At 60.3% G+C, this 22,683-nt stretch overlaps 1 protein-coding gene across 4 annotated transcripts in view; it reads left to right on the top strand.

The window, feature by feature from the left end:
• The window catches only part of VAV2 (vav guanine nucleotide exchange factor 2), a 168,414-nt gene that overhangs the window by 119,475 nt on the left and 26,256 nt on the right, over positions 1-22,683 (top strand). For all 4 annotated transcript variants that reach the window (XR_004319565.1, XM_032478854.1, XM_032478856.1 and 1 more), the window contains exons 5-11: positions 6,501-6,603; positions 8,927-9,025; positions 11,050-11,118; positions 12,328-12,428; positions 20,401-20,500; positions 21,413-21,508; positions 22,143-22,211. Coding sequence is in view for 3 of the 4 variants with exons in the window: in XM_032478854.1 (XP_032334745.1) it covers positions 6,501-6,603; positions 8,927-9,025; positions 11,050-11,118; positions 12,328-12,428; positions 20,401-20,500; positions 21,413-21,508; positions 22,143-22,211 (637 nt within the window). In the remaining variant the exon portion in view is untranslated. The remainder of the gene's footprint in view (positions 1-6,500; positions 6,604-8,926; positions 9,026-11,049; positions 11,119-12,327; positions 12,429-20,400; positions 20,501-21,412; positions 21,509-22,142; positions 22,212-22,683) is intronic.

Here is a 22,683-nt window from a genome sequence, read left to right as displayed (position 1 = left end):
TGTTAGTTTCTGGCGTACCGCACAGCGATTCAGCTATGCATGTAAATACATACATACCCTTTTTCATTACTTGTTTTCATTTAAAAAAAAACCAACTTCTTTGCTGTTTCTTTTACTTCTCCTTCTCCCCTAATGTGGAACGCGCACAGAACGATATTTTAGTACTACCGTTTTATGACTTCATATAATATGCAGGAACCTATGTTTCTTAGTGTTCATTGGCCTGAATTAAATAATGGTTGGAGAGTATTTTCATAAGTGGAAAGCACTGTAACTGCGGAGAGCAGGATGGTGAGGGCCCTCATGACTCAAGGGTGAAGTTAGGCCGTTACAGGCGTGACCCCGACCTTCACGTCCGCAGCCTTCAGCCGGCTGTGGGCAACAGACATTTTGTGGAATGGAGAGAGGTGATGGTGTCTGCATTTTTGAGATTTTTCTGTCCCAAGTTCAGATGCCGGAACGCAGCTCTTGGTCTCCTGTTTCTGGCTGCCTATTTTTAACCTCAGCGCCCGGAGTGAATTAGAAGAGGTGAATGGGGTGTGTGAAAATGGACCCTGTGTGAATGACTGTCCTTTGTCTGTATTGATTTTGAGGAAAAGAAACAGCTGAGGTTATGGTGGTGGACATGTGTCTGGGGAGCCACCTGGGTGTACTCCCGGTGTCTCAGTCTGGTGGTCTTGTTCCCTCCGTGAGTACAAAGAAGGGAAAGAAAGTCATCTCTCCCACCCGCAGGAACCTGCCGTTTCTTCAAGGGGCGCTCACCGTGGATGGGACTGGAGAGTTTGTTGTCCTTTGCTGAGGGCACATCTTCATCCATGTGAAAAGCTGCACTCTCACTGGCTTGAGGTGTCAGAGGAAAGAAATTGGGGCTGATAGAACAGCCCAGAAAGTTAGGAGGGGAATGCTGGCAGGGAGGGACCCACAGACCCGAATCTGCTTATATAATCCACCTAAATCCCGGGTTGACCATGAAACTCAGGAAAGTCCCTAAGGTTTCCAGCAAAGAAAAAAAAAAAAAAAAAAAAGCAGCTGGAAACTTAATTTAGCAGCCATTTCAGCTGCTGCCCACGGCAGGGAAGATGCAGTGTGAAGTCTGGGTCCAGCCAACCAAGTTAACTGTCAGAACAAATATTACTCTTCAGGAGAAATAGTCAGATCCAGAGTCCTCGTAATAAATCATTCAGACTGTCCAGCGTCCAATAAAAAAAAAAGCATCCAACTTGCAAAGAAACAAGAATAAGTGAGTCGTAGTCAAGGAAAGAAGGAAACAGGGCAGTGGGAACCCACCTTGAGGTGACTTGGCCTCACAATTGAGCAGCTTTTATAAACATGGTTGGGGACTCCAAGTAAAGTGTGTGCCAAACGAAGGAACAGATGGGGAGCCTCCGTAGAGAAACAGAAACTATTAAAAAAAAAAAAAAGGGCCAAATGGAATTTCTCGAACCAAGAAGCATAGTAACTTAAATGAACAGTCACTGTTCATTAATAGGAGATTGCAGGTGGCAGAGGAAAGAGTCATTGAACTTGAAGATAGTTCAGTGGAAGTTGCACACTCCAGATAACAGAGAAAAGGAGATTGGAAAACGTGCAGAGCCTCAGACGTGGGGCGGCGTCAAGTTGTCTAACAGGTATAACCGGAATCCCAGAAGGTGAAGGGAGAGGGAGTAAGCGGGGCAAAAACACGCCTCTCACACCCCGAAGCCTCGGTGGTAAAACTGCAGGATGTCGCCGGGAGAAGCTAAAGGCCCGAATCAACGAAAGTATGTACTGTCTTCATGGATTGGAAGATGATACTGTTACGACGTCAGTTTTCCCCAGATTAAACTGTAGATTCGCCTACAGCTCCTGTTACAATTCCAGCAGTCTCTTTTTTCGTTTAATGGTGAAGGTGACTGTAAAGTTTGTGTGGAAACACAAAGGACTTGAGGATAGTCTAAACAGTCCTATAAACGAACAGAGCTAGAGGATTTACACTCCCTGATTTCAAGATTTTCGACGGGACTAAAGCAATCGAGTGGCATAAGTACAGCTGACTCTACTGAGGGGCCAGAGCACGCCCACGCCCACACCCACGTGCCTGCTGGCTTTTGTCCACGGGATCCAAGCCATCCAATGAGGAAGAGAAAGTGTACAGCAAATTGTTCTGAAACGCCTGGGTATCCACGTGGGGATGGGGACATGCCCCCCAACCCCTACCTCACGCCATACACAAAAACTAATTTGCGATGGATCAGAGACCGGAATATAAACACTGAAACTGTAGAGTTCTTAGAGGGGACATAGGAGAAAATTCCTTGCAGCATGGAAGGAAGCAACGATTTCTAACTCGAGGCACGAAGACTTCTTAGACGGGACACAGGGTAGCATCAGGACACCGAAGAAGAAAACTGCGATAGATTTGTTTTCATTAAAATTCAAAATGAATGCTTATCAAAAGACACCATGAAAAAAATGAGCAGCCATGCCAGAGACTGAAAAAAAAAAATCACAAAACATGTCAGACAAAAGACTTGTATCCATGATATATAAAGAACTCCTAGAATTCAATAAGGAAAAGATAGGTGACCAATCGTTAGAAGTGGAAAAAGTCTCAAGCAAGCCTTCCACCTGGGAAGATGCACAGGTGCGTGTCAGTACATGGGGAAATCCTCAGCGTCATCATTGAGGAAGGAGGTGCAAAATGAAACCGCAGGTGCATTTCACTACATACCCACCCCAGTGGCTAAAATTTAAAAGTCCGGGAAGAGCCAGAGCTGGGGAGGACCAGGAACACCTCGCCGGTGCACGCTGCTTGGGGGGCAGTAGATGCCGCGGCCGCTTTGGGAGAGCGCGTGGCAGTTGCTGATGAAGCTGAACACACCTGCCTGTGATCCGGCCATTCCGCTCCCCGGGGTGGGGTGGGGGGAGGTTCAGTCCACTGAAAGGAAAAGAAGAGGAATGCTCATAGCAGCTTTTACTGAGAACGACCAGAACTCCTCAGGAGGAGGGTGGATGTCAGATTGCGGCACCTTCATAGCATGGATTAGGGCCAGCAGTAAAGAGGAATGACCTGCAGTGGAGGCAACTGCGTGGGTCTCGCAGGTGTGACGTTGAGGGCAAGAGGCCAGACACGGAAGTGGCATGACGCACGTGGCGGCTGGTATGACGTTCTAGAGCAGAGAGAAGTGACCTGTGGTGAGGAGCAGCTGTGGTGGGGGCGGCGACTAGGGGTGCATCCGGGAGGAGGGGGCGTCTCCGGAGATGAGAATGTTCTGTGATGCGGCGGGGTGTGAACTATACCGGTGTGTCTGTCCCCTCGTCAGAACAGTGCGCCTAAGGGTGCACCTCGGTCTATGCAAACCGTCACCAAAACACGGTGAGAAACCTGTGTGAAGGCTTTCTGCCCCGTGCTTAGAACGCAGTGGGAGCTCTGTAGACGTCGGTGTGCCAGGATCTGAGGATGGCGCCAGGAGAGAGGGAGGCGTAGAAGGGCGCCTTCCTAGGACCCTGCAGTCCACATGGCTTCCGAGCACCTTTCAAGTCCCTCCCGTCCTGGAAGCTTCTGACCCCTCCAGCCCTCGCTGTCCTCTCCCTCCTAGAAATACTGCAGCTCTTGCTCGGGCTCCTCATGGGTCAGGTGCCCGCCTCACCCCAAGATCAACAGATCGCCTCTTGTATTTCTCTGAAGAGCCCTCAGTGCCCACGTCATCGGGGACTCGGCCAATGAAAGCAGGGGACCCGTCCAGCTGACCGGGAGGCCCCGGAACAGGAACACGGCTTCTGCAAGACCGTGGCCAGTTCCCGCATGTCCGCCCCGGCCTCCCCACCCCACGACGGAGAGCCTGAGTTCCTCTGGGAGATGAGCGAGTTGCATCTCGGGCCCTGATTCCGGCTGCCTGGTGGTGGGGGCGGCACGGAGGCCTTTGCTGAAAGGGATTCCGAGCTGGGTGGGATGGAATCCTAGGATCAACTAGGGTGCTTCCCGAAACGTGGGGTGAGAACGGGGGCTCCTGGGCTGGCGGATTGCCGTTGCTGCACCGGTGACCTGGAGGACCCTTTCCAGGCTGGCATTGTCATTTTTATTCATTTCATCGGCTCTTCAACTGTTTGACTGTCATGCGCCCCACCACCTTCCTTCCACCAGCCCATCAGAGCAAAGCCGATGTCTGTCTCCGTACCTTACGAACAGCCTGATGTGCCTTCGGGGTGTCTAGGTTAGCAGCCCAGGAGCTTCCCTGTCTCCCCTCTGTTCCACGCTGTCGGGATCCTCGATGGGGCCTCTGTCACCAGCCTCGCTTGGCTGCAAGACAGAAATCCGGGGTGTCTGAAACCCAGTGGAAGGGACCCCTGCAGGGACTTGCCTGGACCCCAGGAACCTGGTGGGCAGAGCTGCGGGAGCTGTTTCCTTTGGGGACAGCATCTGGAGAGGCGGGGGTGGTTTGTGTCAACATAAGTGACCGTTCCCCAGGCCTGCCTTGGGGGACGGACCTCCGAGACGGGGAATGAGCAAATCCAGGAGTTGCAGATGCTCCTCCTTGCCTTCTTGTTGGTTCCAGCGGGAGCAGGGAGGCTCTGTCACCGTCTGGGTACTGATTTGCACCCCAGGATGCGTTCTCAGGACTGCCGACATCCACATGCTCATCCTGCGGTGGAGGGCGGACGGGAGAGGGTGAGGACCAGCCTGACTGAGCTCCCCTCACCTCTCCTGGTAGCTGCTGGGGCCTCGGTGCGACTTTCATCTGAGACGGCCGGTGCTCTCCACCGCCAAGGGTCTGTGAGGTTGAAAGGCAGACGTGTTTTCCGGTGCCTGACACGTGCATTGGGGTCCGAAGTGTCTCGTCAGTGGGTGGGCGGCTGTCACATCGTAGTTACAGGGGTCCGGCGGCTGGTCCGGCACAATGTGACCTGGCTTTGTCCTCTGGCCAGCTTTTGGCTTCCTCACACCTGGAGTGGCTGTAGAGCGTAGAGGGAAGGACCCCAAAGCAGCCCCTCGCTCATCAGCCGCCTGTGGAGGTCTCACCAAGATGGGAGCTGGCCCAGCCCTGGAACCGCCCAGAGAGAAGTCCAGATGTACCTGCCCACAGCCCCACTGCAGCTCGGTCCCACGCGGAGGCGTCCAGGGCGCTCTGGGGAGACCAGACCCCTCCGGCCGGGAAGGCCTTCCTTGAATACAACATGCCCTCCCTGTCCGCTAGATTTTCAGCGCTCTCTTCCCACCCACCCCGCCCGCCCCAGCCTATAGAATGACAGTTAATATTCAAAAGCTGGGTGTGGGGTGGGGCCAGGAACCCATTCCTAAGAGAGGGTGGTGTCATTTCTGCCCTGGCCTCCGACCCTCCCCGTCCCTGGGACTCCGGCTCTGCCGGTGGGGAGGGGGCTGCTCCACCTCATTCTGACGCCTTTCGGAAGGGAACTGTGCCGGGCCTGCTCCGGGCCAGGCCGTGGGGTGTGTCCTCGCACAGAGAGATGCGTGGGACTGGCACGGGCCTCCAGGGTGAGCTGGCCTGGAGCACAGCTGCGCTGAGGACGGACCCCACGGCAGACTGAACTGCTGGCCGCCCCGGGCCCAGTGTGGCTCCCGTCCCTTAGCCCCAGGCCAGAGTGACCCTCACGGCATGGGGGGCGGTTTGTGCCGGCCCCGCGGGAACTGGTGGGTGGTTCGGTCGGCTCGTGCGCTGATTCGGTGAAATGTTTACCGAGTACCTCCTTGGGTCAGGCGTGGAGGTCAGCGGGATTAAGAAGCGGGGTTTCGCCTGGGGAGGAGGCAGGCTTATCCACGGGCACTTACAGAGCAGGTGCAGAAGCGGTGAGAGGGGTGCACTTCGTACAGGAGTGTCAGGGAGAGTCCCGGGTCGCAGACCGGGCGGTGGAGCCCCGAAGGCCTCTTGGGGGAGGTGTCCGATGACCTAAGTCTTGCAGATCAGAGGGGATGACTTGCTGGCAAGATCATGAGCTGAAACAAAGGTTTATTACTGAACTACAAATTAAGCAGTAGCTTCCTTGCTGGGTTGGTGAGTCCCGTCACAAACTTCATGCCCCTCTGCTCTGCTTCTTTATCGCCTGGAAGGGAAGATGCTCACGTGTGAGCTCTGCACTTTGACCTTCATGCTTCCTCTGCGAGGGCTGGGGGACCCTGGGCTGAGCCAGGAGTACTCGGGCCTCCAGGTCACAGGTGTGGGCCCCGGGAGACGGGAGCGCAGGCCCCAGGCTGGGCACGCCTGTTGACTGGCTGTGCAAAGATTTCCCAGGGCGGTGTCTCACCTCCGGTCCCCCCTGGCGTGTGGCCCCTGCATTTACTCAAGGGCTGCAGAAGCTGGGCGTGGTCACGGTGGGACCTTCTAGAAGCGCGGCAGGAAGGGCGCCATATGCTCCCCAGGCTGCCCGAGTGAAACTCACAGACACCCGGGAGGCAGGTGGTGCGCCCTGTCCTTAGACCAGGGGACCGAGGCCGAGAGGGAGGGAGGGGCTCACGGTGGCACTGACGGCCGCTCAGCCCTCCGACCTGCTTCCCCCCTGTGCAGCGAGCACGACGTGGGGGAGGACATCTACGACTGCGTCCCGTGCGAGGATGAAGGGGACGACATCTACGAGGACATCATCAAGGTGGAGGTGCAGCAGCCCATGGTGAGCCCCTGCGCGCCCCGCCCACCCCGCGCCCCGCCCGCCCCGCGCCGCGCCCCGCCCCGTGCCGCCGTCACAGCCTCTGCGCCGACCCCAGCGTCTGAGCTGGCAGGAAGCTGCACCGGGTCCTTCCCGGCCCCCACGGGGGTCCTCCCCTCGGGCCAGTCGGCTAGGAGCCCTTCTTCCCTCTGAAATGTTCTAGGGAGACTGTGACCGCCCCGGCACGACACCTCCCCAGACGCGTGGCCGTGGAAGTCTCTGAAGGGCGCGCGGGGCTCGTGGTCCTGCCCAGGGAGCCCAGGCAGTGACTTCTGCTGGTCTCAGCAGCACGCACCCCTCCGCCCCTTTGTGCAGGGAGCGGCGAGCCGCCCCTCGGCTCGGTTAGCCAGCTGCGCGTCTTTCAGGAGCGGGTGCTTCTTCCCAACGGGCGCTGGCTAATCGTCTCTCGGACGCCCGTCTGCTGCAGCTCCATTGTGTCGCCCACAGCTGCCGAGCGGGGGGGGGGGGGGGAGAGGGGGTGGCCCTGCGGGGCCAGGATGGGGGGCGGGGACCTGGTGGGGCGGGCCACAGCCCCCTCACACCCCCAGGCTCCTGGGGGCGGCCGAGATGCCGCTTGCCAACTGCAGAGGCTTTTGGTACCATTTGTTTTCACCCAAGAAATGGGAGAAATTTCTCAGAAAGCAAATTTCAGTGTTTTCCGTTGGTGTGGGAGTAACCAGCTGGGGATGGAGAAGCAGAATTCTGGGAGACAGCTCCCACAGGCCTTTCAGAGGGGCCCCCCCTGCCGGGAGAGGGGCAGGGGTGTTGGATGGCGGCTCACAGCCTCCAGACTCTGCCGTCAAGGACGGTTTTCTCATGTGGCCTCTCATGCGTCTGAAGGGGGTTTTCTTCTCCATAGGTGCTAGGGATCTCGCTCCGGAGGCAGCTGTGGGTCTGTGACCCCTGGTCTGCCCTCTCCCGGGCAGCCTTGCAGTGGGCAGCCCTGCTCCCGAGCCTTCCAGGGGAGTGGGCCACGTGGGCTGGAAGGCCAGGCTGGTGCCCGGCTGCAGGCGGCCCTGCTTAGCCTCCCTGGAGCTGCCCTGAAAGGCCAGCCTTCTGTCTTTGGCAGCAAGCTTGAGACAGGCCACCACACCCCCCGGGCCCTTTGGGACCTTGCTGTCCTGCGGGTCAAGCAAGGGCGTGTGGTGTAGAGTCCTGGGTGGCTGTCTTGGGGACCCCCCCCCAGCCGTGCAGACTCCCGAGAGACCCCATCCGCCTGGCCTGTGGAGGCCCTGGGGGTTGCTCCCCAGAGCCTGCTGCTGTCCCTGGTCCTGAAGGTACACGGCAGGACCTGCGGGGCTGGGGCAGATGCCCGCCTGTGTGCTGGGGACAGGCCCACGTCCCACCTGCCCTGTGCTGCTTTGGCTCCCAATGCTCGGTGCTGGGCCCACGAGCTGTCCTGTCTGTCCAGGCAGGGTGGGCCTCCGGCCGCCCACCAGGTCCTCTGACATAAAACAGCTGTTTTATTTCCTCCCCTCTCACGTCTGGGGCTCTCTGAACAGTCTAAGTGGGAGACACGAGGAAGGATGGTGTTTCCAAAGGAGGATAAAGCCAGGGGGTGGCAGGTGCCACTCTCGGACCCCACCCAAGGGGAAGCTGCCCCGTGCTCAGTCCCGGTGCTGTCCGCCGACCCCACCCAGCCAGGCCGATGCGCGGAGGGTGTGGTGTGGCCTCTGGGGCCGCTGGCTAAGTGTGCAGCCCCCTGGCCTCCCCAAGCACAGCGTGAGTAAGAAGAAGCACTGCTAACTGGCTCTTTCTGCTGTTTCCTCCTTCACGCTTTCAGATTAGATACATGCAGGTAAGTGGCAGGTGGAGGGAGGCCGGGCTAAGTCCTGCCAGCGCCGCCTTCCTCCACCTTCAGGGAGGTCTCAGACCCCTTTGAAACAACTCAGGACCCTGGTACACACATCCTTACACAGTTTTGGGGGTCCTGGGCCCTCAGTGCTGCGTTCCCAGGCCGAGCCGGGCTTCGGGCCTTGGGAAGGTGTGATGTGCCCGCCTGCACATGCTGGAGGGGGTCGCTTCTGAGGGCCTCACGCCGGTCTGGTGGAGACCGAGATTCAGAAGTCTCTGGCTGGTCCTCTGCACTGTCACCGGGTGCCAGGCTCACGCCACGTTCCCTGCCCGTGCCTCAGTTTCCTCCGCTGCAGAAGGGAGGCAAGGGCCTGCCTGTCCCGCCTCCCGCCTGGCTGCACCCTTGCAGCTCGGCGAACCCACGGCCGGGCCTGGGCGTCAGCAGGCGGTGGGCCTGGCGGGTCCTGGCTCACGTCCCGTGTCCTTCCTCTAGAAAATGGGAATGACAGAGGACGACAAGAGGAACTGCTGCTTGCTGGAGATTCAGGAGACCGAGGCCAAGTACTGCCGGACCCTGGAGGACATTGAGAAGGTGGGCATGGGCCTCGGCCGCCACCTCGCAGCCACCGGGTCCCCATCTCCCGGGGGTGCTGTCTTCTCCAGGCAGGGGCGACGGTGGTGGAGGGGGCGCGCAGTGGCCCTCTCGGTTTCGTAGCCAAAAAGGAGGTCGCCCTCACCTTTCCTCTGCCCTCTGCCCTCCCCGCAAGCTCCATGCGGGTCAGTTTCCGTGTCGGCCGCCACGTCGGCCGGGGTCCCACCTCCCGTCCCTCAGCCTCAGCTCCAGCTCTGGACTGTCCTGAGCGGGTCTCTGCAGTTCTTTCCAGCCTAAACCCAGCGTCATTACGGCTCATTTCTTTATGTTTACGCCCTCACCCAGAGCTAAGCGCCTTCTGTATACTCTCAGCCAGGCCAAGCCCTGAGCTAAGCTCCTTATACATATCTTCTCAGCTGGGCGCTCTGCACCCGGCCTCCCCTCTGTAAGTGGGAGACAGCAGTGCCCCCTGTAGGTGGCTGTGAGTGGCCTGCACCTGGGACATTGTTGGGCCCGATGACATGAGTCTTTGGAACCCCCGTGGCTGACCCTGCATTCCCCTGAATGGCTGGTCAGTGCTGTCTCCCCGCCGGCCTGCCCAGTTCCTGCAGGACCACAGGTGGGCCTCCTCCCCTGCCCCATCCTGGCCTCCAGTGGGCGCTGGCTTGATGCCATTTCCCTGTCACTTGGGCGTCCTCACTGCCAGCTGCTAGTGCTTACTGGGGTGAAGGAAGCAGGATCGTTCTTGAGGTAGAACCTTCCTGCCTAGCCCGGGTTACAGTGCAGGGCCACCTGTGGCCGTGATGGGGATACCAAAGGGGTCCCCACTGTTTAGGGCCCTGTGGAGCCTCCAGCCAGGAGTCCTAAGATGCCCCTTGGCCCCAGGTCTCTGACCTTTCCCCTCCTCCTGCCCCACCCAACCCTCGCCCTTCAGGCCCCCGCCCTTCAGCCTTTCTGCAGACACGTCATCCCAGCTGCACCCTGCCCACCCCTCCCCCAGCAGACCCTCTCCTTCCAGTCCGGCTCCCAGGTCAGCTCCTTCCAGGGCCCTGCAGGCTCTACACAGCCCGAGTCCCGTGGCAGAAAAACTGTCTCCACCCCTGGAACACGGCCTTGGAGGGCAGGCGCGGCCCGTGGCGGGCACAGTGCACGTCGGGGGTTGAGCTCGGGGCGTGTGGTATGCTGGGCACTCTTGGGGATAACCACGTTTGTAATCCTCCCCTAACCACCCCAGGGGACACTGCTGTCCCCATGTCACAGGTGAGGAAACCGAGCCGGACAGGCCAGTGCCCGCACGGCGGCCCAGGATCGGTCCAGGGGGCAGGACCCTGCCGGAGAAGGGGCAGAGAGAGGGGAGGGTTCCTGCAGGGGCTTCCGGGGCAGGGGCTGAGCTCCACGTGTGGGCACCTCGTCCGAGTTTGGGCTCAGAGCCTCGGGCAGAAGCGCCCCCGCCACTGGGGGCTTACGGGGCTGGGCAGCGCCTCTTCTGATGGCAGGCTTAGGGGTACACTCCGGAGTGCAGACTCGGGAACTAGTGGGCATCGTGGCCCTGTCTCCATCCTAAGGTAGACCCCTGGGAGATGCCCCCTCCTCCCGGGGAGCCCCAGCAGCAACGGCAAAGCCCAGCCAGGGTTCTGTAGGGTTGAGGTCCAGTGGCTCGTGCGCGGGGCCCTCCATGCAGCCTGCCCCCCCGGTGGGGTGTGTGCTTGCCTGGATGCTCAGGCCGGATCCCACCCGGGCCCGCACGTCCCGCACTGCGCTCGCCCTGCAGAGTGGTGCTCGGATCTCCCCAGAAGGCACGCGCTCTCCGGTCAGCACTGAGCTGTGTGCCGGGCTGAGGAGCTGTCCTGCGGGGAGCCCAGTCCGGCGACCCTTGACGGGGGAACTGCGGCACCACGGGATGCTGCCTGCCGGTCACCCGTCTGCTCGGAGGGTGTTGGAGCCCCTCCCACTGGGGACTGTGGCCTGGAAGGTGATTGGTGTCCCCTAGGGCGAGACGGCAGTGATGGGGTTCTCTCTTCCAGAACTACATGACCCCCCTGAGGCTGGTGCTGAGCCCGGCGGACATGGCAGCCGTCTTCATCAACCTGGAGGTGAGGGGCCCCCCACCCCAGCTTGCCGCGTGCAGGCTGTGGTTCCTGAGCTGCTGGGGCTTCAGGCCAGCTCCAGCCTGACCATCCCCAGGGGTCCCCGAGGGCTGATCCCTGGGGGTCCGGGAGGGCTGGTTCTTGCCAGTTGCATGATTGGTCCTGGCTAAAGGGTGTTTTGGGGGCCGACAGATGGGAAGAGAGCGGCCACCCTTCCCTCCAGAGTCTTTGGTTTTAGGAGATGGGAGTTTCTGGGCGCTTCCCCCGCCCGCTGCCTGTGCTGGCGGCACATCTCAGACGCACTCACCCTGGAGAAAGCGTGAGCTTTTGTCAGCAGCCAGAGAGAAATGTGCCCGCCTCACCTCGCTGGGCAGAGACCTAGCCCTGTGCTGCTCTGCGGAGCCTAAGCACGGACACGGGACAGCGAGTCCTTGTGAGGAGGCCCCCCGTGGCGCGGTCGGCAGAGCAGGGCGGCTGCACGTGGCTGGGCTTCCCCTGGGGGCCCTGGCCCTGCTCCCTGCAGGATGCCAGCAGCTGGTGTGGCAGCCTCCGTGGCTCCCCGGCCCCTCATCAGCTCCGGGGGTGGGCGCTGCTCACCTCCTGGCGAGGCTGATGCAGACCCTGGATTTTCATGCCCTCTGTGCTCCCGACCTGGGGTTCATCCTGCCATGAACAGTGGCAAAAATGACCATAGGCAGAATGGGGGCCCAGGTGGGGGACTGGGGGGCCGTGGGGTTGCCTGCGTTCATCCGCCTGCTCTGTAAGTGGGACACACTTCTCCGGGGCTGATGCCCTGACTCCTCGGTGGGGAGACTTCATCCCTCTGAGCCTGTGGGCCTGGGCCCCACCGTGGCCCCTTCACTCCCTCGCACAGCGGGCGGGTCCCCAGGATGCTGGCTGGGGACACTGTCCCTTTCTGGCACCAGAGCCTGCCTGGGGTCGGGTACCACATGTCTGGACAGGCTGATGCGGGCTGCAGACGGCTGCTCTCAGACTGCGGTGGGGCTTCCATGAGCTCAGGGCTCCGTGCACGCCCATCACCAAGCACCTTCTAGTGAACAGCACAGGGCGTTTCTGTGGAGGGTGCACCCTCTGCCTGGCCGCTCGCGTGACATCCTTAATCAGAACAACAGATCTGGATGAGTGTGACTGAAGAGCGTGTGTGCCCTCCCAGCCCCCGTGCCTGTTCACGCACCTACTGCTTTTCCGTCCCAGGATGTCATTAAGGTGCATCACAGTTTCCTGAGGGCCATCGACGTGTCCATGATGGCGGGGGGCAGCACTCTGGCCAAGGTCTTCCTGGACTTCAAGGAAAGGTGAGTGGCAGGCCTGCCCTGCCGCCCTCCCTGTCTGCAGGGCCTCAGGAGCTTCCAGGCGTCCCTTTGGTTCTGCCCCGGGGTCGGGGCAGAGCTGGCAGGGCCACTTCACCCAGTTTACGGCGTGTGGTGGTGTCTGAGGTGGGGGCGGCGCCCGCCACCCCGTCCTCACTTGTAAACTGCCCTCACAGCCTGGATGGGAGGGGCCGCTCGGGGGTCCCGCAGCCCCTCCACCTCTATTCCTGGGGGTCTCGGTAGCTGATGGGCATCGAGCCATCACGGTGCCCCTGCTGCGCTCCAGGCCCCGGGGACACTGGGCTCTGGGACAGTCTGTCCCTGAGTGCTGGGCCCGGGTTGGGGGTGGCATGGAGCAGCTGTGCAGGCCTGAGAGAGGGGTCGGGGCTGCAGGGGGACTGGCTGAGAGCCCAGGCTCCGGGTCCTCAGGGCCGAGGCCAGGCCCCTCTTCCTTGCCCGTGGGTGACACTGCACCCTGGCTTCTTCGTCGGTCGGTCAGGGACAAGGATGGTGTCTGTGCCACTCTGTGCTGTGAGGGTGCACAGAGGGCAGTCCTGGGCTGTGAGCACGCCGGTCCACACCCAGCGAAGGCCTGGCGGGCGGAGGGGCCGGACCTGGGTGTCCAGGCCGGGCTGCACGCGGCAGCTGTGGATGTGCAGCTGTCCTGGCAGAAATCGGCTTCAGCCCTGGACATAGGGGGACAGTGGTTCTGGGGCCGTGATGCACAGAGCCCTAGTCTCGTCCGGCTCCCGGCAGCTTTGGGGCAAATGTCCGTGGAGCCTGAGGGGCTGAAGATGATCTCGTCAGAATCCCAGGTGATCCCCCACCCCCAGCTGGTGCCCAGGTGGTCAGGCTGAGTCTAGATGAGGAGAGGGCCCAGCCTCCATCCCGCCAGAAGGTCAGCCCTGGTAACTGTGCCCGCGAGTGAGTGGGACCCTCGTCCAGAATCACACTGTTGACGCAGGAGGGTGACAGCTCCTGGGAACCACTGCAGGGACTTTTTTTTTTTTTTTTTTAAACTGCATTGCTGTTTTGTGGTCTCCGTTAGTCTATGTGATTCTTCGCCTTAAACCAGCCCCTCTGTCCCCCGAGTTGATGGCAGGGGTGCCGAGCCAGCCTTCTGTTCTCCACAATGTCTTGCTGGAGCCTGGTGGGGGAGGACTGGGATTCTGGAAGCTTCCGACCAGGTGTGAGGGGACAGCTGTCAGGCTGGCTCTGCTGTCCCAATGGAGGCCTTGGCCCCTGCTTCCCTCTCTCACACCCCAGCAGCTGGTTCTCCGAGACTGGGCTGCTGACGGGGATGAAGCCAGTCTACGCAGAGTGCTCGCAAGATGCCGGTGTTGCAGGGGGCGGGGGGGAGATGGTGGGTTCAGCGGCTGGCGTCTCAAGGGATCCATCAGGAGATGGCACCTCGCTTTCTGTCCCTTGTAGAATCTCTGAAGGAGCTGGAAGGTTCTCCCTTCGGTGGTTCCTCTGCCTGGCTGCTCAGCAGAGCCACCTGAGAGCTTGTTAAAAATACCGATTCCTGGGGTCTGATGGGGGGTCGGGGTCCTGGGAGCTGGAGGAGGCCCCCCGGGGGCTGGTGGGGCCGTGGCTCCATCCCGTCCTCCTCTGCAGGAGCGCCCCCTACACTGCCCACCAGGTCCCTCAGCTCAGCTCAGCTCACAGCCCTCCCTGCCCAGGGGCCGGGTTCTCAGGTGCTCTCCCCAGGTGTCCTGAAGCCCCAGGCAAGGAGCTGTGTCCCCCGGAGCAGGCACAGTTCCTCAAGCCTGCTCCCTAAGGGGCCGTGGTCGGGGAGCTCCTGGGGCCATGAGGGAGCCAGCAGTGCCCGCGGACAGGTGGCAGCAGCAGGTGGGCGCGTGCCAGCGGCCCCAGGGGTGGGGATGCGGGTGGGGCTGGGCGTCAGGCTGGCTCCCTAGCCTGCCATCTGCCCCCGGTGAGGTTTTCCTCTCCCCTGGCTGCGAGCCCACGGGCCAGGCGGGCCCATGGAGCCCGGCTGGTGGACTCGAGCTGCCGTCAGATTCACCCTCGCCCAGGTGGCGGGCATGGCGGACACTTTCCAGCCCCTCTTGAGTGCTGCTCCTTGGCTGTGGGGTGCGGGTGGGACACAAGGCTGAAGCCGGACTGGCTCTGAGGCCCGGTGACCAGGCTGGAGGGCAGGAATGGCACAGATGGACGGCCTGCCTGCCCCCGGGACCCTCCACCTCCCCGGCACACGGGCTCGGCTGCCCGTCCCGTCCCGCGGTCCAGTGTGCTTTAGGCCCAGTGCCATCCTCTGTACACAACCTTGGGCTGACCTGCCCCCGGGTCTCCTTTCCACCTTTGAGCATTGCGGTGAGCGGAGTGCATCCTGGCACCAGGAGCTCTGCTGACAGTCACCGTCCAGCCAGGCGTCGGGGGCTCAGCCCTCTTGTCGGGGTCCCTTTGGGAGCGGGGGTGGCTGTATTTCATCAGAGCTCATTTGCCAAAATCACTGTGTCCATCCCAGTGTCCACCTTTTCTGTCGCCTCCCTTTTTTAAATTGAAATATAGTCAGTTTACAATGTTGTGTCAGTTTCTGGTGTACAGCACAGTGTTTCAGTCACACATGTACATACATCTATTCATTTTCATGTCCTTTTTCATGATGGGTTACTGTAAGATACTAAATATATACCGTAGAAACTTATTTATCTATTTTATATATAGTTTAGTACTTGCAAATCTTGAACTCCCAGTTTATCCCTTCCCACTCCCTTTCCCCCCTGGTAATCATAAGTTTGTTTTCTATGTCTCTGAGTCTGTTTCTGTCCAGTAAATAAGTTCACTTGTGTCTTTTTTTTTTTAACTCCTCATATAATTCATATTACATGGTAATTTTCTTTCTCTTTCTGGCTTGTTTTACTTAGAATGACGATCTCCAGGTCCATCCATGTTGCTGCAAATGGCACTATTTTATTCTTTTTCTTCGCTGAGTAGTAGTCCATTGTACATGTACACCACAATGTCTTTATCCAGTCATCTGTCAGTGGACATTTAGGTTACTTCCATGTCTTGGTGATCGGAAACAGTGGCACTTCCCTTTTTATTTCTAGTTTTATTTCAATCCTTGAGTCCTCGAAGGCCCTGACATCCGCTGGCTCACCAATTCCACCAGCATTTATGATGCCTGTTCTGTGTGGCTCCTGAGCTCTGGGCCAAGGACACCGTGGTGAACAGAGCAGGCTCTGCTCTTCCTGGGAAACAAGTCCACAGACAAAAGACTTCTCATGAGCTGTGATAGTGGCTGAGAGACGGGGAGGGGGACCAGCGAGGTGGGGAGGGGGCTGGTATGCATCAGAGGATAGGGACCCCCAAGGACCCAGGTGAGAAGAGACCGCCTCTGGAGAGCTGGGGGCAGCAGAAGCAGAGGGCAAGGCCCTGGCCAGAGATTGGAGCTCTGACTATTTTGGGAACTGGCAGAGGCCAGAGGAGCAGGATTAAGGGCACAAAGTGAAGGTTCTCCAAGGAGCAGTTGCAAGGTTCTGCGGGCTTTGGTAGGCCAAGATAGGGATTTAGTTTTTTTTTTAATGAGGACAGGGGAAACCGTCAAGGAATTCTAGTGGCAAGATCTGAGCAGCTCAACACGGATGAAGGGTGGTGTAGTATCTGAGTACAGTATGATCAGCACCGAGTGCAGAGGACAGTCACCTCCTTCTTTTTGGAGGTTATACTTCCATTAATGCAGCCTTGGTCCTCAGACAAGGCAGACAGATGCTCCTGTGAGCCTTGCCATGTGGGAGTGAAGGAGACATCTCCCACACAGAGGGAGCTGGCTCTGGGGAGGAGTTTGCATTAAAGTCCCATTGTTTGTATTCAGAGCTGGGGCTGGCCATGGTGGCGGGAGCCTGACCTCTGGTGGGTCAGGGAGTCAGGCAGGTTGGACGTGGGGCGGAAGGACCAGGAAGGACGCCAGCCTTCGGGGGAAGGCAGGAGACTGGCTGTCGGGGGCACTGCTGTGGGGCCTCGTGCAGGTCTTGTCAGGAGGAACGTCATCTGGAACATGATGAACAGCAGGTTCCCCCACCCGTCCCCCCGATGACGGGACCCGGTGGGATTTCCGTGAGTGTCTGGAGAGAGGCTCTGGGCAGGTGAGCGCTTTGGCACTCTGTGGCCTCTCCTTGCTCTAGTGTTAGACTCTGGCTGTGCCTTCCATTCACGAGGTCCAGGGTCTCAAGGGCCCGTCATCTCAGAGCCCAAGGCTGGGTGTCCTGCGTGGACACAGCCCTCCCATATCTCAGCGCCCACAGCTCCTGCTGGGGTTCGCATGGCTCCCTGTCTGGAGGGCTGCCCCGGACCCTCAGCTGGAGAGGCCTTTAGCTCCCACTCTGTCGATACCTTTGCTGGATGGCGAAGCTGAGGACGGGTGGGGGCCCTGGTCAGCGCTCGGACGTGCTGCGGTGTGGATGGAGGGTGAAGGGGTCAGTGTGAGCGTCCTGGGGCTGTTGTAACCACGGATCTCAAAGTTGGTGGCATCAAACAACAGAAATTTAGTTCTTTCTCAGTTTTGGAGGCCAGCATCCAAGCCAGTGTCCCTGGGCCACGGTCCTTCCTGCCTCTTCCAGCCCCGGGGGGCCCGTGGTGTCCTTGGCTTGTGGCCATATCGTTGTAGCCTCTGCTCCATCCTCACACGGCTTCTCCTCTGTGCCTCCGGCCTTTTCTCTCTTACAAGGACACTCCCTTTGGATTTAGGGCCCACCTTAGTCCAGTATGGCCTCAGTTCAGTCTTCACTATAATTACGTCTGCAAAGACTTTCTTTCTTTTTCTTTTTAATTGAAGTATAGTCAGTTTACAGAGTTATGTTAATTGCTGGTGTGCAGCATAGTGATACAGTTGTAGGTAAATATATATATTTATTCCTTTTCACATTCTCTTTCCTCATGGGCTATCACAAGATGCTGAGCGCAGTTCCCTGTGCTGTGCGGGAGGGCCTCGTTGTTCCTCTGCTTTATATGTAGCAGTTAGTGCCTGCAAGTCTCAAACTCCCGACTCATCCCTGCCCACTCCCTTTCCCCTGGTGACCATAGGTTTGTTTTCTGTCTGTGAGTCTGTTTCTGTTCTGTAAATACGTTCGTTTGTGTGCAAGTATGGTTCTCTCCTGAGGCTCCTGGTGGACGTGGCTTTGGGCTCCCCCATTCGGCCCAGTATAGGGCATCCCTGGCTGGTCAGCTGAGTCCCTGTGCAGTCCCACCCCCTCAATCTCAGGCTGCCCACGGGGTCAGCAGGGGTGTGTGTGTCTGCTCTGCAATTGGACGGGGATGCAAGAGGGTCCGGTTCTGGAGTGTCGTCCAAGGGACTCAGGAGAGACCACTGCAGCCTTGCCGTGTGGCTGGGAAGACTGGGCTTGGGCACCACGTGGGTCGTGGATTTGCTTTGGGACCCGGCCGGGTCACTGCCTTACTGGTGACCTAGGAGTCCTGTCGAGTCTCAGAGGCTGGAAGTGGTGCATCAGTGAGGACGAGGTGTGGCTGCATCGCAGGGTCTGGGCTGTACGTGGCCACGGTGCGGTCTCCTCCTCACCTATTTACAGATGAGGAGAACGGCAGGAGGCTTGTGGTCACAGCTGCTCGGCATGTGCACGCGTGAGGGCCTGTGCAGGCCGGGGCTCCAGGCTGGATGCTGGGACGCGGGGAGGAAGGAGACCCATCCCGGGGCTCGGAGCCGGTGCGGAGGTGGGGGTGACCCCGTCTCCTTTGTGCATGCCACCTGCCCGGACAGGCCTCTGCCCCGCTGCTCCCTGCCCATTCCATACTTCTCTGTCTGGCCCCACTGAACCAGGGGACAGAGTGGGGAGTGGAAGGGACGCAGCGGGAAATGATAGGGCAGGGTTTTGACAGAAGAGTACAAGTTTGCTGGCTGGAGAAGGCTGCCAGCCCAGGCTGATGCTATGGGGAAAGCAGGGTTGGGATCCGCTCTCCGCACACCTTGTCCGTCAAAACCTCGGGCTCAGCTGAGCCTGGGGAGTGTGGAAGCTAAGGGGGCCACCAAAAGGCTGGCTTGGCCGCTCCAGAGCTGTGGGGCCCCAGGCATTTGGGATGAGGTCTGCAGAGCACGGGGAGTGCGTGGGGGCCCTGAGAGAGAGCAGGAGGCAGGGGCCTTTGTGATCTGGGAGGTGAGGCGTCTCTGCTGGGCTGCGATCTGCGTTTTCGCTGCCCACACAGATTTTCAAATCTTGATGTGGGTGTCCAGGCCGTCACCCGTCAGCTCACCTCAAACAACTTGCACAGAAACCTCTGGCTCCAGGCCCCAGTTGCTTCCAGAGATGATGGATTTTAAGCAACTTTTCAATGAAAATTCTCACTTGAATAGCAGAGTCACTTAAGTGGAAACCAGGGCTCAGGCCCTCGTGCACCGTGGCTCCTGGTCAGAGCGTCACACTCTGCCAGCTGAGGCCGGCTGCTTTCCAGGCTGCAGACACAGGACCCAGCCCTCTGCCCCAAACCCTCAAGGCCCTGGGGAGGTCTTGGCAGAGCCGGGGTCTCCCGATGCCTGGCCCAGCCGCGGTCAATGCTGGCCCCCTGGGCCCTGTGGGGAGACCCCAGGGATTCCCACGGACCAGGAGGCTCTGGAGCACCATCCCCCCTGGAAAGTGAAGCCAGTGACGGCACAGGCCCGACTGCCCACCCCGCGTGCCTCGCCAGGTGCCCCCAGGTGAAGCTGCGTCCACGGGGGACAGAGAAACGGCCCTGAGGCCATCTGGGCCTGTTCCCAGAGACTCTCCCGAGCTTCCCAGAGCCGGGCTGGGGGCGGCCTCCAGACGTGTGCTGACACGCAGCATAACCTGGCATCTGACAGGTTCCTGTCACTGGGATCCCTGTGCATGGCCTGGCCTCCTGGTGAGGCTGCGTTGGCGGCCAGACCTTCACCCCTTATTGGCTGAGGACTCTTAGCAAGTTCACTGAGGCCTCAGTTTCCTCGCCTGAGAGTGGGGTTCATCATCCCACGTCTGTAAGTGGGGTGAAGTCATGACGTCGTGTGTGAAGCATCCGGTCGGGGTGGCTCCCAGCGCAGGAGGCGTCCCCGGCCTGGTTCTTCTGCAGGGGCCTCTTCTGTAGCCGGGTGACCGGGTTTTCGAAGATGAAGTTTCAGGCTAGTGACGTGAGGCCCTGAGAGCGCTGGGGCGCTGGGGCTGGGGGCTCCCGTCTGTGGGCCCTGGGGGACGGTCGTGCGCCCAGTTGGGGACAGAGAATAGGGGGTTAGGAGGAGGCAGCACAAGATAAGACCCAGGATGGCTGGTGGGAGACCGGGATGCAGTGGACGCAGCGGAGCCTGCAGGGGGAGGCGGGGCTGGATCACAGAGAGCACCTGCTCCCGCAGCGGCTTACCCACGGCTCCTCTGGGTGCCCGAGGCCCTCGCCGACATACCCGTCTCCCAGGTGCCGAGGGACACTTGGGGCTGACGTCACCTTGCTCTGAGAGGCGGGTGCCTAGGATCCAGGCACAGGGCAGCAGTGCCGGGTGCAAGCAAGAGGGGCCCACAGGGTCCCCGCACCTCGAGACGTCAGCTCAGGGGCCACCAGGACGGGCCTTCATGCCCCGTGTGTGGGCTGGAGCTTCAGCCTGCTGAGGTCCCCCCGCCTGGGAAAGGGGGCTTCTCTCCAGCTTGGCCTTTTCCAGGGTCAGGATGCGGGGCTGAGGATGGCATCCCCACAGCGGGTCCTGACCTGAAACAGAACCACAGAAGGGTCTCTCTTTGGGTTTGGGGAGGACAGGGGTGCCCTCCATCCCAGCATTTGACAACCCTCCTCCAAGGCCGGCGGTATTTCGGGAAGGGAGGGAGGCAGCCACAAGGAAAGAACAAAACCATCAAATGTGTGAGCGCATGGGGAGCTGTCACGGGGAGTGACCCGTCTGCTGTGCTTAGAGCCTGCGGTGAAAGCGGGCTCACGACGAGTGTGTGTGTGTGTGTGTGTCTGTGTGTGCGCCCCTGCCGTCCAGGCTCCTGATCTATGGGGAGTACTGCAGCCACATGGAGCACGCCCAGAACACGCTGAACCAGCTCCTCGCCAGCAGGGAGGACTTCAGACAAAAAGTCGAGGTAATGGGGCTTCCCGGCCCGGCCCTGGCCCTTTCCAGTGCTCTGGCCTCTTGGGGGTCTCGTGGGAAGGTAGGGACGGGGCAGTGATGTGACTTTTTGTGTAGATGTTTTTGGAGATGATTTTTTTCCTTTCTGTTTTGTTGGGGTTGGGAGTGGGCAGGGGAAGCTCACCGTCCCAGACCAGGGCCCAGCCTGAGTCCCTGGGGTGCGGGGGTGGCAGGGCCCGGGACCAGGTCCAGCTGCGTGAGGAACTGCGACTGACCCCTGACCCGGGCCCGCTGGGACGCCAAGGGGGCCCTAGGTAACGGACGTTGCTGGGAGCCTCAGAGCCTCCCACCCCTGCTGTGTCCTCACCCCAGGCTCAGGGCTGGACTCTGGTCCTTGCTGAGTTTCCCGCATGAGCCCCTCTCCAGGCCCCTCACTGGGGCAGCCGGGCTGCCCCCGGACGCTGGACTTCTCATGTGGTGTTTGGCCAGACTGTTTCCAGAGTGAACCCTGGTGCAACGTCCCTTTGCTCCAGGAATGCTGGGCATGACGCCCCCTCTTGGAGATGCCTGGTGCTCCTGTGTCCAGGCAACCAGTGGGGAGCCCCTGAGGGCAGCCCACCTCAGTGAGCTGGCTTCCCGAGTGTCTCTGGTAGACCCCAGGCCAGGGGTCAGTCAGAATCCCGGAGACCCCACGTGGCCGCTGCAAACCCCTGAGGCTGTGAGAGGCAGCCGGCCCTCGTCCACCTTTCTGCACACACCTGGTTGGGAGCGTGTCTCCGGGAGCCAGCCCAGGGAAGGCCCAGATGCCGGGGCCAAGTTCTGGGCTTGGGTCGGCCCCGCCTCCCCAGGCTGGGGTCGGGAGTACTGGGGCCCGGCGTTGCTGGGCAGGGAGCTCTGAACTCATTTGCTGCTCCCCGGCCCTCAGGAATGCACGCTGAAGGTCCAGGACGGCAAGTTTAAGCTGCAGGACCTGCTGGTGGTGCCCATGCAGAGGGTCCTCAAATACCACCTGCTCCTGAAGGTGAGAGCGGCCAGAGTGTCAGGGCCCGGCAGCCTCCAGGGCTGCGGGGGCCACTCAGGGAAGACAGTCCGGGCCCCGCACGTGAAGACTGAAACGCATGTCAGGGTCGGGCAGCGCTCAGGTGTCTCGTGAACGTCTGTCATAGCGAATGTACAAGGGAAGTTATGATTCAAGTCAGTAAGAGGGCAGAAGAACTGGAAGGAGACAGAAGTGTCACCAGGCCGGGAATACGAGCCGTAGCTGATCACTGAACCCAGTCCCCGAGCTTCCTGGTGGCCATGGAAATAGAGTCATTCTGGACAGACAGGCCTGTAGGGCGGACAGTTGTTTCTGCGAGGAGCCGTGCGAAGCCCGTCAGTGAATCAGCAGGCCCCCTACCGTCTCAGCACGCTGCTTTACATCGTCTTAATGTCCCTTCCGTTGTCCACGAGAGTTGGGGACAGGTCACCTTGCAGCGGTGTGTCCCCTGGGTTAGCGCTGGCTGTGTGCCTGCTGGACTTGGGCAGCCGGACCAGATCCTGGGTGGGCGGGCGGGCTCTCGTCCCGAGGGCCTGGCTCTGCATGCTGAGTGGGGGAGCGGGCAGAGACCAGGACCCCCGAGTGGTGACTCGTAAGTCCCCTCTCTCCCCTCCAGGAACTTCTGAGCCATTCCACCGACCGGCCAGAGAGGCAGCAGCTCAAAGAAGCGCTGGAGGCCATGCAGGTGGGCGGGTACACGGACGGGGGGTGGGGGGCGGGCCAGCTGGGGGCGGGAGGCGCCAGGCCCGCCGTCGTCGGCAGCACTTGGACTTGCTAACAACGTTACCTCGTGACCGTAGGCGTAGATTTTCCTGGGACACCAAGAGGCAGGGCAAGGGGCAGGGAGGTGGGTGAGACACACTCAAGGGCGGAGGCTGGGTGGAGGGGGGCTGCCGCAACGGCTCTCTTCCTGATGTCGCCTGGCCCACAGTGACTCCACCGGGGCCGCTCTTCCTCCTGCTTTCCTGACCGTCTGCCAGGGCCGCCACCCGTACCCGGGCACTGGACTCAGTTCTGGGCCACCTGGCGCGGTGCTGCCCATGGCCCCGGGCTGCAGCATCTGCTTCTGGAATGCCCGCCACCCCCAGCCACACCGCCTCTGCCCTCCAAACCTCTGTCCTTGGAAGCTCACTGTGCAGCTCAGCCCCTTGGAAGGA

The sequence above is a fragment of the Camelus ferus genome, chromosome 4, assembly GCF_009834535.1.
Source record: "Camelus ferus isolate YT-003-E chromosome 4, BCGSAC_Cfer_1.0, whole genome shotgun sequence".
Taxonomy (NCBI): Eukaryota; Metazoa; Chordata; class Mammalia; order Artiodactyla; family Camelidae; genus Camelus; species Camelus ferus.
Note: the sequence above shows the minus strand (reverse complement) of the source record. Positions and strands in the feature narration are given on the sequence as shown.